At 30.6% G+C, this 16602-nt stretch overlaps 1 protein-coding gene across 1 annotated transcript; it reads left to right on the forward strand.

Annotated features, from left to right (window-relative positions):
- The first annotated feature begins 661 nt into the window (after positions 1 to 661).
- LOC125842738 (protein TIFY 5A-like) lies at positions 662 to 3340 on the forward strand. Its single transcript, XM_049522059.1, has 3 exons — positions 662 to 793; positions 969 to 1060; positions 3129 to 3340. Exons 1-3 carry the CDS (start codon positions 732 to 734, stop codon positions 3338 to 3340), a joined length of 366 nt encoding a protein of 121 aa, XP_049378016.1. The 5' UTR covers positions 662 to 731.
- Positions 3341 to 16602: the final 13262 nt, after the last annotated feature.

A 16602-nucleotide genomic window follows, 5' to 3' on the forward strand; every position in this document is an offset into this window, starting at 1 on the left:
GTCACGAAAGTTTCTACGACTTATTTTAGATCATAAATAATTTTTTTTAAATAGTCATAATAGTTTGCATCATATAAATTAAAATGAAAGAAGTACTAACCAACAAACTAAAAAATAAAAAGTAAGAAAATCTAGTAATCCTGCAACAAAAGGGACATCAGTGGCAGTAAATTTTTCTTTTAACGGTAATTGAGTTAATTAATATTATTCCATCTAGAGTCACTAAAGTGTTTTAGTAATATTTATATAAAGTGTTGATTATGAATATTTATATTTATTATTATCATTAAATATAATATAGTAGAAATCATTCATTTGTCGTAGCGTAAGCCGACTCAAACACATGGATGATGGAACGCTATAACAAAATTGCAAAAATTAGCCAGAATAAAGGTGGCAGTGTACAAATCACGGTCATGGGAAATAAAATAGGATAAAACCTCATTTATCACATGTAATTAGTAGTGGTTTGAATATTTAGGTAGGCCATATTTTCTCTACAAGTTGTTTAACATCTTTTTAATTCCATTTTTAAATTAAAGTGTGAGAGTCGTGTTTAAAATGTCTAGTTTAATAAACTTCATACTATATTAAACTCCACAATTATCATTTAAATGATACTACGAATTACTAATATATATCTAAAGTCCATTTTCTTCTTAATCCAAAGTTCAGTACAGATTAATTCTTAGCTTAATTTACTTTGTACATTAGTTTGAAGAATTATTAAGATGAGAAGAAAGTGTAATTTGGAGCTCAGACTTGTTCCTCCTGCCCCATACTTCGACTCCACGTAAGTACTCATTTTTTTGAAAATATACAAGCCAAATATATTATATAGTGTAGATTAAGGACGATTCAATAAAATTAATGGTCTAAATTCAATTTTTAATATAGGCTTTAAAATGACAATCTCAAATCGATAGATCAGTCGATAAATATTGTTTCTCCTTTAATTTTTATTATAGGGGAAATAAAGAAAGCATAGATGAAGAGAAGGAACAACAGCAGCTAACAATATTCTATGATGGAAAAGTTGTGGTTTCTGATGCTACTGAGGTTCAGATATACATATTTTGCACCTTTAATTTCCTCACTCTATTATTAATTTGAATGTGTGGTTTTATTCGGTAGAAATCATAGTATCGTTTTGCTCTGTTTTAATTTTTTTGGGTTGATTTAGTGTACGAGTATGAAATCAACTACTGTTTAGTATGAATTCGGACATATAATTTTTAATTTGAAGTAAATTTTACATATTTATAAACTAGTAAATCATATTAATAACAATTTAAAATACTAAAAAAAATCATAAAATGAATTTTTGGTGTAGTTATAGTTGAAGTTTTACTTGAACTTCCCTCAGGTCTAGTTAGTTGAACTTACTTGAATTTTCCTCATATCGTCTAGTTATATTAAGATTGCACAAAATATATTAAAATATATTAAGATCATACAAAATAAGGGCATATTAAATAGTATTTATTAGTTGATATTCATATTTTTAGGTAAAAGGAGGGAAAATTTAAACTATTTCTAATAGATTAAGGACATTTTTTATCCAATAGGTGGAAGAAGGATATTTTTGAACCATTTCTATACGTTAAGGGCATTTTTGAGCCAATAAATGAAATGAGGACATTTCTGAACCATTTTTAATACGTTAAGAGCATTTTTGAACTTTTTCCATGTTTTTAACTCAAATATGTCTTTTTCATTATACTTTAAACCAAATATATTCTTTATCGGCTAATATCTGAGTCCCAGTCTTAGAATAAACACACGAAAGGTTAGAATTAATTTTAAAATCCCAAATCATTTTCATCCTGTCAACACCCAAAACAACCCAGTAAAATAATTTCTTGCCCAAATCTATTTATAAGTCAAACAAAAGCAAATGAATTGTTTGTAAAAAAAAATGCCAACTTATTAGCTGCACGCAGTAAATGAAAACTCGTTTTTATAATTATTGTTATCATTTTTTTCGCCAATCGAAAATTCAAAACATCAAAAAGAAAAAATTGCAAAATTTAAAAAAATAGTTAACTTTGTATGTTTGATTCTGAAAATTTTTGATAGCTGAATTTATGTGGTGCCTGAAATTCTATTGGTTTGAGGATATAAATTCTTGACATTACTTAATTGTTGTTATTTGAATTTCATTTAGAGCATTGTTGTTGGTTAAGTTCCGTTCAAGAATTTTATTTTAATTTTTTCTTTTTAAATAATAAACTTTTTATTTTGTTTTATGTTTATATATTATTATCTATACATTATATTTTATATATTATTTTACGTTTTATTTTACAGAATTAGAAATAAAGGTAACAACAATACTTTTGTAGGATTAAAAATATGAAGGACTTTAGTTATTTTTGTGGTGAATTTTTCGTATATGGTTGTTTAATTGTGGAATGATTTTAAATTTATTTTGCTTGATATTTTTAATTATATTTAAATCATTATGTTAATATTATATTAATATTTAATTTATTTATTTATTTATTTATGTAAAATATTGATTGAAAATTTAAATATGTACATTTTAATTTAATTAAAATAAAATTTGAATTAATTTTTTTGTAATAGATATTTACAATAGTCTCTCTCTATAAAATAATCTTAATATTAAAAACACAATGATACTTACCCCTTTTCGTTATTTGACTCTCAAAATCATTTTTTTTTAAAAGATTAGTCAAACACAATTTGCCTATCAAAAGCACTTTTCAAATAAATTATTCAAACACAAATTTATTTATTTTTAAAATTAAAAAAAGTGCTTCTAAAAATAAACAATTTTTAGCAATAATGCCAAACAGACTCTTAGATCGAATTATGAATTATTTTGGGTGTTGGCTGGGATAAAAATGATTTGGATCCTTCGAATTAATTCCAACCCTCCATGTATCTATCTTAAGAACGGGACATAAGATATTAATGTATAAGAGACATATTTAGCCCAAAGTATTACATAAGGAATATATTTGGACCGAAATGTACAACCAAGATATATGAAGTTTTTTCTGATAGTAGATAGGTAAATATGGCTCCTCCAATTTTTTTCTATGCAACTAATGAGTAGTTTTGTTATATTTCTAAATTTATTTATTTTTGTTTTTCGATAATACAGGCTAAAGCAATAATACATCTTGCAAGTAGGGAAATGAAGGAGAACACAAAAACACTATCGTCACTTTCAGAGCCACCATCACCATTATTACAATCTCAAACTGAGGTTTCAATGAAAAAATCTCTACAAAGATTTTTGCAGAAGAGAAAAAGTAGAACTCAAGCAATTTCTCCATATCATCAACAACAAAAAGAACATATCCAGTGAAATCTCACATGTAGGGTTTGAGGAGAATACAATGTAGGCAAACTTTATCACTACTTCATGGAAATAGAGAAGCTATTTTCAGGATAATTATCCATATCATCACTAGCTACTAAATAGACTATTTTGGTTAGCTTTTATTTATTTATTTTAACTTTTCTCCCCGGCCTTCTTTAAGTTTGTGTTGTACTACCTCTGTCCACTTTTAATTGTCATATTGCGCTTTTCAAAAGTCTTGACTAATTTTTAAAGTTAAATTAAATTATATTAATTTGATATTTTAAACAAAAAAATTTAGATATTCAAAAACTATACGAAAAACACTATAAATTGCAATTTTTTGCATATCAATATGATGAAAAAATACATTATAAAATGTTAGTCAAAGTTCTTATAGTTTGACTCTAAAAAAGAGGAAATCATGACAATTAAAAATGGACGTAAGTAGAAAAGAAAAAGAATCTTTTTTCATGTCATTACCGATGACATGGTTAGAGATATGTAAATTTGTATTTTTTGTAGAATTTTTTGTGGTTTAATTATGTGATACATTCCATTCGTTGAGGATTAAGTTGACTAATTATGAATGTTAAATTAGAATAGATCAGCTCAATTATTTATAATTTAGAAAATTATGCTAAAAAATTATTCAAAAATTAAAGTATTGTAAGTTATGGTACTTCTCATGTTAATGTGGTCTTAAAGATACAATCACAACCTTATTTTGTCTTAGATTTGCCCAGCCATTGTTATGTCTTAGTCACACTTTGTCTTGCATGCCTTAGTCACGTCTTACCTTGCATGCCTTATCACACCAATGTCAAGGTTTTCCTCACTTGAACTTAATCTTGACCGAAGTCATTGGGCCTTGGCTAGGTTCATCATGTAAATCCTTAGCCAAGTTGTGACACCCAACTTAAGATTAGAATTCCTACATCGGCAAAACACATGAGAGATGTTGGATTATAAGTAAGCAGACTTTATTAACTAGTGACGCGTTTTAAGCCATGCGGGCCTAGGCCCAAAGCGGAAAATATCACTAGCAGATTGAGTCATTACAAATGGTATAAGAGTCACTCTTATGTCAACCTTGTCGATGTGGACCATACTTCAACTGAGTTTAGGCAAATCTCGGTAAGGCGGGGCAAACCTCAGTACTGAATATGGGCAAATTCAATACAATGGGGCAAACCTCAGTGAGGACGTTGAGTCCTTAGAAGGGGTATATGTGATGCTTTAACTTAAGATTAGAAGTCTGAAATTGGCAAAATACAGAAGAGATGTTGAGTATATAAGCTAAGTAAGCATGTCTTACCAACTAGTGTCGCATTTTAAAGTCGTGCAGTCCTAAGCCCAAAGCGAACAATATCACTAGCTGGTTGAGTTGTTACACAAGCCCGAACCACTTAAACCATCTAGCTGAAGGTCTAACAGAGGGTATACGTATAAGTTTTCATAGATAATTAAGGTCGTTTGGAGTAATAATATACACGAATGAGCCAACATTTGGTAACCTCGAGGCTTACGTTTTATCTTGTACTCCCTCTGTTCCTTTTTACTTGTCCAATTTTAAATTTTTACTTATCCCTTTTTACTAGTCATTTTTGACAAATCAAGAAAAAATAATATTTTTTTATCTATTATATCCTCAATTTATTTAGAGAGTTAATATTTTTGAAAAAGGTAAAACCTCTTTAATGAGTAAATTGATTTTAGAATTCTATCAATTAATAGAGGTAAAATGATAAACTCACTATGTCAATTATTATTTTCTTAATAGGTGTGCCAAATAAAAAATGAACAAGTAAATAGGAACAGATAGAGAATCAAATAAAATATCTCATCTTATGCTCACACCTTTTAAAATACTAATCTTTATCACTCAAATCAATTATATACACCCAAAAAAATGAACTACAAGTAAAGAAAATCAATAACTTTCATAACATTGGAGTAACTTTGCTATGTTTCCATAAAGCTCCATCAATGGAAAAAAAATTTCTTCATATATTCACGAAAATTATTTCATAACTTTTGGAATTCAATTTCAAATTTTCCATATCAAAATTGTCCCAACACTTGGGGTCTATTTGGAAAGCCAACAGATAATTGGAATTTGTGTAATTACTAGGGTAGTAATATTAGTCTAGTAATTATGCTTTTTTTTTGTTTGCCACAACGTAATTATAGTGTAATTACAAGTGTACTGTTTGGTTGCACAAGTATAATCATAAAGTTATATTGAATTTTTAAAATAAAAGTTAATTATCTAAAATTAAAAAATTATATTAGACAAATAAGGGTCTTTATAAATGATATTAAATTGAAAAAAAAAATATATATATATATATATATTGTCTTTTGAAAATATAAACTAATATTGTAAAAAAAATGATTTATATTTTTCAATTTGGTATATTTAATTAAATTTATCATAAAAACTAAAAGTACAAATTTCTATGAACATCATGAAATGCATGTTCGACAAAAGAATTAATATTTTAAATATAATGTCATAAAGTGTCACGACCCAAAAATGGATGTGATGACACTCGTCTTATCCCACCAAGACAAGTCTGCCTAAAACCCAACCATTGTCATAAAATGCGGAAATAAAATAAATATAGAAGTTTTATACTCAATTATTAATACAGATAATATGTCAACATAACTAAATTTTCAAAATCTGGTTGTCACGTGTACAAGCCTCTAAAGTATTATAACTGAATCAAAAGAATATACAAGTCTCGCATGACATTGTTTCTAGAATAGAACAAGATCATAAATAAGGAGAAAGCAGGTCTGCTCATGAGATGACAAACAACTACCTCACAAATCTCCACAGGAAGCCTTGGACAAGAAGAGAATAGAAAGTATCAAGAAGATTCGGGCTAGTAACCTACAAAAAATGTAGAAGCAAGTGGTGAGTACCAAACCACATGGTACCCAACAAGTAAACTCCTAAACACAAGCTAAGGGAACAAAATATGAGTACTCCTTACACCCCATAATAACCTCCACTACTACAACCTGCATAAAACCAGCCCAATCTAACAGTTCACAGTTTACATAGCACACAACTCAACAACAACACTCTAACAGATTACATATCCTCAACAACAACACTCTAACATATTATATATCCTCAACAACAACAACTCAATATTCATCAATCACAACTTCCACAGAAAGGCACTCACAAGATCAACAACACACAAGATCAAGTTCATCAATGATAAAAATGTGCAATGCAATGAAATGCTATGTCAAGTATAGTGATGCATGTCTGACCTAACGATACACACCCGTTGTCTCTCAGTCTAGGACTCATGGGGAACATATATGTTTATGCATCTGTCGCGGCGCGCGACACGTTTCTCGATAATAGAATCCATCGTGGCGTGCGATACGTCCCTCAAAATATAGTATTCGTCGCGGCGCGCGACACATCCCTCGAAATGGTACATCCTCTTTAATTTCTTACTCCTTCTCAATTCACATAACACTTATTACAATCATGTCTTAGAACAGTACAAATGACATGTTCACACAAATAATGAGAAGATGACTATTTTCATAAATAATACACAATTCACAACAACACAATCGTGATACAACATCAACAATGAGTCAACAAGCCTTTCAAACCATTCTCAACACATCACACACCAATAATTAATCACATTGTCTTTTATTACCCCTTTTTCATCATTATAATTAGTTAATATGGACAAGTCAACCCATCACCAGGTCTCATTACCCCCAAACACATATTACAAGGAAATACATGAATTCCATACACTTAACAAGGGTTTAGAAATCCACTTGCCTCAAATAACCGAACAATCACTTCGGGACTTGAGTCTTCCCTTTTAGTTGAGCTTCCAAATCAATTCAATCTATTCAAGTACATATTCACAATAAGATTTCAAAACTAACAACACCCACATTACTATGTGTTTGGCCTTGATAAAAAAATTCACTAAAGTTTATAATCAAGTTCGTAAATGTTGATGTCAATTAACATTTCAACTATCATATTTTTCAAGTTTCAAGTTTAGGATTAAGTCATAATTTCTCCAAACACTACAACTCTAATAGTTTTCATAACATAATACATCCAATATTTAATTACATATCTCAATATATCAAACTTGGATCATAATGTGATAATAAAATCCAAAATTGAAGCTAAGTACACTATTTGTAATTTTAACCACGAAAGGAACGAATGAACCCACGCCCTAACAGTGCATTTATTTGCATTTCACCACCTTACACTACTTCACAATCATTAACTCATTATTACCCAATAACATTGCAATCATTAATTAATGCCTACCCATTAAAATTGTCTCCAAACTATTAAATAACTCACATACAGCCAACATTAATAGAAAGACAATAACTTCTAAACCCAATATTGATAAGATGCCCTTTATTCTATATACATATACGTATATATAGCTAACTATATAAAAAAGTGTAAGACTAGATGTACTTTTGTTTGTTTACCTGCCGGAAGTTTGAAGCTTTCTTCATAATTCGTCCGTAACGGTTCTGCCTCCCTCTTCTTTTCTTAATAATTAAGTATTAAAAACTGACAAGCCCCTACTACTTATTTTAATATATATATGGGCCAAGAGACCTAATAAGCTTTAAAGAGAAAATTGTATATAATAGCAAACTATTAATTCAAATTAAATGCTATAAATATAGTTTGATTTAATTGTACCTCATAACAAATTGTTGCTATTTCACCTCTCTCCTGATGAATCTCGCTCGCCACTCTTGTTCTCTCCCTCACCTCTCTCACTTTTTATACAAACGCAAGTGTATAATGTGCGTTTGTGTTTGTATAAAGCGAGAGAAAATTGTATATTTACATATATTTTCGTTCCCCTCTCCCAGATCTCGCTCGCCACTCTCCCAGGTCTCGCTCTCTCACTCGCCTCTCTCACTTTATACAAAAAATGTAAATTATATAAAATGCGTTTGTGTTTGTATAAAGCGAGAGAAAATTGTATATATACATATATTTTCGTTCCCCTCTCTCCCCTCTCCCAGATTTCACTTGCCACTCTCCCAGATCTCGCTCTCTCACTCGCCTCTCTCACTTTATACAAAAAACGTAAATTATATAAAATGCGTGAAAGTTGTATATATACATATATTTTCGTTCCCCTCTCTCCCCTCTCCCAGATCTCGCTCGCCACTCTCCCAGATCTCGCTCGCCACTCTCCCAGATCTCGCTCGCTCACTCGCCTCTCTCACTTTATACAATTGATCTATTTGTATATGTATACCAAAACAGATTATACAACTGTTTTCTTTTGTATATGTATAGAGAAATAGACATATTTATGTTTGCTATGGAGCGCAATTATGCAAACTTTGCTATAACATACAAATATGAATTTTGTATTTGCTATATGTGAAAGTTGCTCTTAAATAAATTATCAATTCAGCCCATTAGCTATCAACTAAATAAAATAATTTTCCGGGTCATTACATAAAGTTATAAAAATATTTGACAAAAATAATTATCAAGTCTAACTAAAAAAAAGCTTGCAATGTAAAATATCAAGTCAAAAATACTAGAACAAATTAAATTGAAAATATAACATATATTTTAAATTCAAAACAAAAAATTAACATAATATTTTTATGTCAATTTCAACATAACATACACAAATATTATTTAAATTAAAAGAAAAGGAAAACGTAAGTTCATGTCACGACTCAGACCGTCGTGATTGGCATCCATACTAACCCTTCGGTGGAAGAACCATTACTACACTCGGACTAAACATTTTTAAGGAACTAAAGCATTTAAAGATACGGAAGTAGGTTTAAATGACTAATGAAATATGGAGTTCCCATAAACTCTGAAGATTCAATAAAGCAACTAAACAAACTATTGCTGAAACAACTCCTAGAACCTGAAAGTCATTGTACCAAAACTTTGTAAATCAACAAATCTAAGGAAAAGGGGGTGCAACCCCAACTAACATAAGCAAAGTCTAACTAAAATAGTCTGAGTCCGAAAAGAATGGACTAAACAAGGAAGGATCCATGGCAGCCTAGAAGAGCTGGCTCACCTTTGAATTTGGTCTTCCATCAATGATCCTCTAGCTGAGGTCTATCAGTAGCCGCCTGAAGATGCCATGTACTCAACAAAAAACGAGCAAGTGCAGTATCAGTACACAACCATAGTGTACTGGTAGGATCAGCTGTCACCCCAGTAAGCGAAACATAGGCAAGCAACTACAACACAATAAACATACATATACAGAATACGCAAATCAATTATCATTTCAAGAGCGACATACATTTCTCAATATCAACAACAATTAGACATGAATTTATAATCACAATGGTCCTCTCATGGAACCCACACCCAAACTGTTAGTGTGTCAGAACGTGACATCCGATCCAATATACATGTGTCGAAACGTGACACCCGATCTAATATATGTGTTAGAACGTAACACTTGATCCAGTCAGCACAACCGCAATTACAAGTCACACCCATAATGAACAATGCTCATAGTCATACAATCAAGTAATGGGTTCATGTCATGTAATTATTCATATACATATACTCATTTGCATTAGATTCAGTTTACATTCCTTATATTCATGCATGCATGCATACCACGAAGCAATTAACCGCCATATATCACACAAACAGGAAATCAAACCATCACCTACCTCGAAACCAAGCTTGAATCCTTCTAAGACACTTGAGCCTTCCCTTTCCGGATTCTTTCTGCTTGTTCTTGGTCTAAAACAAGTAATTTAATGCAACAATCAATAAGCAAGGCCTAATTTACCCGGATTATAGCAAACTTAATAACCCAAGACCAAACCCATGATCCTAATGTTCAATTAGGGCTTTTTCCACCATCAACTTCAGGCTAAAACCCTTCCCCAATGATAATTACCCAAGAATCTAAGTTCTACAGATCGAAAAACAGATTAGGGGATTAAAATCTTTATCTTTAGCACTAAAAGTCATGGAAAACTGTCAAGAAATTGCCATGGGTCGTCTCCTAGCTCTTAAGAATGAAGTTTTGCAGAAAATAACGAAATTGGGGTTTTTCCTGACTTAAGTTCGTGATTGGCCTGCAACGGCGAACTACATCCCGCCATAGCGGCCCCGCACTGGCGGGAATAATTCTTCCCGACAACTTGCATGGAGACAGAAACTCGGATTTTGAGTTCCAAGCTCCCATTTCACAACACACCTTCAACCCGGGACGTTCTAAAACTACCCTTTCACGCTAAGATCAGTTTCGGGAGTTCTTCTCACCCGAGTTCAATTCTGTAAAGCCATACAGACTCCTTAACGTTTTGGCTATCCATTCATATGATCAAATTCATAGTTATAGTCCCTATTCATTACTAGATTTTCCTAGACCGCGCCATACTCAGATTTCATCCAAATCTAGACTAGGCTACAATTTTCCAAGTCACTACTCAAAAGTTTCTGGCCCAAATTCTTTCCATATTGGCTTTTCTACAACGACGGGAACATGTCATTACAGTTCATAACCTTAATCAGCAATGAATTTTACTTTAATTTGAAAATTAGAATACTAACAAAATTATACTAATGAATTTTTTTTAGATAATACGAAAATTGCATGAAATCACATGAAGTAAAGGTTGAGAATGAGAAGGAAATAACATACAAATAATATAAAATAATTCTTTTTAGAAAATATTAGAATCAAAAGAATTTAAAATAATAAAAAAAAATAAAAATAAAAATATAATAGAAATAAAAGGAAGCAATTAAAAAGTAATCAGCCTGTTATTACATCATATAGTTACCAACAATTCACAGCCTCCCCTGTGAATTGGAGAGTGTAATTACCCTTGTCAATTATAGTTAATTACTTGTTAACCAAGTAATTAAATAACTGACCAAATATGCAAAATAATATAATTATGTTCAATTGCACCAAATTTAATTATCAAAATGATTTACGCCTAAGAAATAACATAATGAAAAACAGAAATATATGGGTAGCTTTGCATTTTGCAGAGTTCTGTCTTGAGTCACATGAAATATGGGACACCACGTATTATATATAAAAAATAAAATCACATTGTTGGCCCTGTAAAAAATTTGGTCCGCATTTGTCAACAGTTATACATAACAAATTTAATTTCTTGAATTGTTCGTTACACATGCCATTTATTTGAGTTAACCATTGATTAATAATTTAAAATAATTATCTACCTATCATGGTACCTAAAGGTGTTCATAGATCGATTTGAATTAGTTATTGATTAAAATTAAAATTAAATTAATTTAATAAATTATTAAATTATTTAAATCAAAATTAAATCAATTTACTTGTTATCGATTTTAATTTGATTTAGTTGCTATCAATTTTGCTTACTTTTAGTTGGTTTAGTTGAAGAGCAGTCTATTTAATGGAAATTTAGGTGCCCCCTTATTAGTATTATTTCCATAGATGCATGAATGTGGAGTGTGGCGCATGAAGGAAGGTGGGCGGCGGAGATTGTAGCTCACTCCTTCAAATCATCAAAGGATCATTACAAGAAAACATGAAATTAGTTTCGATATTTATCAGTAATTTTCAACTAATTAAGTTGACATTCTCAATAGATAGGCTAATTCATTTTTAAAAATAATTTGTTGTTAACCCATAGGCTAAATAGAATCAATCAATGGCGTACATATGATTTTTTGTAACCAGTATTGCTATCTAAAATTTAATAAATAATAAATAATTGATATAAAGATATTATATTAATAAAAACTACTTAAAATGTAATAATAAAACATGAATCAATTAAAGTAGTATAACTCTCCTAAATGATATTACTAAATTTTCTAGTGCAATTGATTAATGTTAGCCTAATTTGACTATGAATAGGAGGTTAGAGGTTCAAATCCCTATTATATTAAAGTTTTCTCTGAAAATGCCTCAAAAATAAAAGCCAAGTTCTGCCTCAGCCTCGCTGGTAAGAATGACAATTCCATTTGCGATGCATACCAACGAGCCAAGAAGCTCAATTGTTCCAACAATGTCATTAATATTATTTGTAGTAATATTTTTTTTTCAGATATATATTATATATATATTAAAAAATTTCAACGAAACAATGTCGGTTGACAACCCTTCACATAGGGTGGGTCCACCCCTCGAATCAACATTAAATTTTTGTTGTTTAGATATAAAATTTATTCATCATCATTAATTCCTTTTTTTTTCAAGTAATATAATACACAAAGAAAATTATGTTGCATGTACCATGTTATACATTTGAAAATTGTGTCCATTGATTTTGAAGATTAGTAACATCATTTCAGGGGCGGATCTATCATATTTGATGTGGGCTCTCAGAAATCTAATAACTAGTATTGAGAATTTTGATTTATAATGTGAATCTTTTTAAAATAGTTTATAGAATTGGCGTTGGGATTCCACCAACAAGATACAATGTTGGCTCAACCGTCAAAATTAGGGCACCAACTAATTCTCTATCTATATCATGAATTAGGATCATCGGTCATAAGTTTCAAATTTTGAATCTGACTTTGCTTCTTTTTTTCCTTTCTATCTTATTTTATATGTCCTTGGATGTAATGAAGAAATGGGTTACTAAAATAGAAAAAAGATACAAATTCTTATAATTAAAATTATTTTAAGCGTCGGTTGATTAATTGACAAAGGCACATGCATGCACATTGATCTCTTTAAGTCATCAAGAAAATCAATTCTTCTTTCTCTAGAGAGTCATTTTCTAAATGTTTTTAGCCTTTTCTTTGATCGACTAGACAACTATATTTTTTGAGAATTGAATCTTTCTAACATATGTCATTTTTATTTTCAAGAACCTTCTAAGGTCCCTCAAACCCTATTTCTATTACGATGGAGGGTGTTTTAGTAAGCAATTAACTTCTTCTTAGAAATTATATTTTGAAATTTATGATCATAGTCATGATGTGAGATTCATGCGATTATAAAAGCATTGTCATCAATGTATATAGAAAGTTTGATGTTAAATTATTTTTAAATATTGAAATGTATTATTCATTTTTAAGTGGATTTATAAAAATATCAAACATGCTACGTAAAATGAAACTAAGGAGTAATTTTATATGAGCTATAGTTTAAATTAATTTCAATTTTTGATAAATTAATGGACAAAGACACATGCATGCACATTGATGTTAGAGAGTAATGTTCTAAAAATTTTTAAATTTTTATTTTGGTCGACTAGACAACTATATTTCTTGTGAAATCAATCTTTCTAACATATGTGTTTTTTTATTTTTAAGAACCTTTGTTAGAAGAAAAATAACAGAGAAATTTATTACCAAAAAAAAAATAGAGAAGTTAAAAGTTTTGAGGCGTGAAAGATCACTATCTTTGAAGAGTTATTGTTTGTATATTCTTTTAGGAATAACAAATAATTCTCTATCAGGATACAACAACGAATGAAACATATATGCAATTGAAATCCGTTACTTCTGGGAATTCTTCGTATTTATAGAACTTAAGAGATGATTTTTTATAATAGTCATGTTCTTTCATGAACAGAGATGACTTTTCACAAGAGTCATGTTCTTTCATGAATAAATGACTTTTAATGAAAGAAACACTCATTCTATGAACAATCACAACCTTTAGTTGCTCTCTTTTTGAAAAGACAAAACTTATGTTGCTCCCTATCTGAACATACAAAGTTTTTGTTTCATTTAAAATTTAAATATTAAATAAACAATTTGTTCAAAATAAATAATGCAAATATAGATCTTTAGATTTAATTAAAGATCTGGCCCAAGTCCAAGTCATTTAGATATACATTATTAAATATGTATAAGTAGACTTACTCTATTAAATAGACTAAATGGGCTAGGCCTTAAAAAGATCTAAAAGATGGGTTTTCCCACCAATGTGAGAACTTTTTCTTAATATTACAACTATCCTAACAACCTAATGACATAGGCGGATCCACATGTAGGTGGGATGCACCTGTTAACTTTGGAAAATAATTATGTATATATATGTATATCTATCTTGAGAAACTAATATAAACGGATATATATTTAACAGTGCACCCATTTGGAACGTATGTGTGCGCTTGTGCCGCTGATATAAGCCAGAGCAACCACCCACAAGACTAGGATTCAAATCCAGCTATAGCCCAATTTCATTGTTAATTGTTATTGATGTTTTTCGCTAACGCCTAAATTAAGATAATATTAATGCACTCAAAGTCTTCAAATTCTGGTCACTCAATGGAGTGTATTTTTTTTTTTATAAACAATTAACTTCATTTTAGAAATTATGCAATAGCATATTATTTTAAATATAAGAAATCAAATAGTTAATAAGAAATAATATTAAGATAACTAATTTCACTATACCCAATTTTAGTAGAACTAATCTCATCATAATTAATCTTAATCAGAGAATATAATTTTCATAACATCTTTTCATTTCCCTTTCTGTTGGAACTAGAGATGGCAATGGGGCGAGGTGGGTGGATTTAAGGCTATGCGAGGCGGGACAATTTTAATAAGGCTGTGTTGGGGGGGGGGGGGGGATGTGTGGCGGGGTGGAGCGGAATTTTTAAAAAACTAATGTGGGGCGTGGCGGGTTGTGGGTCAATGCGATTTTATGCGGGTTCAAACATAATTTTAAATTTTTACATATTGTAAGAGTGTTAGAGCATTATTTATTAAGATAAATTACAAAAATATTCAAGATAGTAAATCAAAATGGTTTAATAAAAATAATTGGTTTCTTACATGCTTCCCAATTGACTTCTATAAAATTGAATCTTAAGTCACTATCTATTAAATTAATACAACTTGATGAGAAAATAAATTATTTTTTAAAAATTTTATTTCTAGTATCAAACTTAATTAAAAAAGAAAATATTAAAAAAATTATGTGGGGCGAGTCTATATGAGCCGTGTTGAGAATGAAAAAAATTGTTATGCTGGGCGAGGCGGGGCAAGTTCAAAGTCTTGCGGGTTAAGCTCAACCCGGCCCACACCCACCCTATTGCCATCTCTAGCTGGAACTATAACGACCCAAAAATGGATGTGATGGCACTCGTCTTATCCCACCAAGACAAGTCAGCCTAAACCCAACCATTACGATAAAGTGTGAAAATAAGATATAATTAAAATTTTAATAACAAATAATAATACGGATAACAAGTCAACTTAACTAAATCCCCAAAATCTGGTTGTTACATGCACAAACCTCTAATGTATTACAATAGATTTGAAACAAAAACACAAGTCTCAAATGATATTGTCTATAAAACAGAACAAAAATCATAAATATGAGTAAGAAGGTCTACTGAGATGACAAACAACTAGCTCACAAATCTCCAAAGGAAGCCTCGAACAAGAAGAGGGAGTATCACGAAGATCCGAGCTTGTAACTTACACAATTGTATAAGCAAGGGGTGAATACCAAACCACACGGTACTCGGCAAAAAAAATCCTAAACACAAAGATAAGAATATAGAATACAAGTACTCCTACCACTCCAACTGAACCTCCACAACTACATCATTCATTAAACCATCCTAGTAACACCTCGGACTTCGAAAGAGCTAGATAGAGGTTTGTACAAGTTATCCATCAGTTTTAAGTTTTGGTGAACTTCAAACAACCATATTTTTTAGTACATAAAGAATTAGGTGGCCCATGAGCTATCAAATCGAAGATCTTTGAGTCATCTTTCCAACACCGCCAAGTTTGCTCAATTTCGAGCTTGGAGTAAACAATTATGAATGTTTGAGAGAAGCCTCTCTATTTAAGATATTTCAATCGTTTTAGAAAAGGGTATTTTGATCTTTCCTTTTTCCCACTAAGCTTAGCACGTTTTTCCTGACCCAATTAAGGGTCTAATCAGATTATAAATCACCTCTTCACATTCCAAAACACTTAGGGATTTAGAGCTAGGTTTCAAGAAGAGAAAAAGGGCTAAGTTCAAGTGTTCTTCGATACTTGTTATTTTCACCAAGAACATTGTTCTTACCAGGTATGTAAGGCTTCTCACAGTGTTGGACTTGTTCGTCCTCACGCCATACATCTAATGCATCCATGAATTCGTCCATGAAATCATTATGTTAAGAGATTCTTGAGTAGTTCTTGATTTTAGTTTCATTCTTTAACAATAGAAGTTTTGAGTTTCTTAAATTGAGGATCTTGATTATGAGTTATGATTTTTGAAAGGAATTGTATGAAGTTTCTA

This window comes from Solanum stenotomum, chromosome 10 (assembly GCF_019186545.1).
Source record: "Solanum stenotomum isolate F172 chromosome 10, ASM1918654v1, whole genome shotgun sequence".
Lineage (NCBI taxonomy): Eukaryota > Viridiplantae > Streptophyta > Magnoliopsida > Solanales > Solanaceae > Solanum > Solanum stenotomum.

Coding starts and splice junctions, on each gene's coding strand:
- LOC125842738 (XM_049522059.1), top strand. CDS start 732: ATGAGAAGAAAGTGTAATTTGGAGCTCAGACTTGTTCCTCCTGCCCCA. Junction 794..968: donor GCCCCATACTTCGACTCCAC/GTAAGTACTCAT, acceptor TTTTTATTATAG/GGGAAATAAAGAAAGCATAG. Junction 1,061..3,128: donor GGTTTCTGATGCTACTGAGG/TTCAGATATACA, acceptor GTTTTTCGATAA/TACAGGCTAAAGCAATAATA.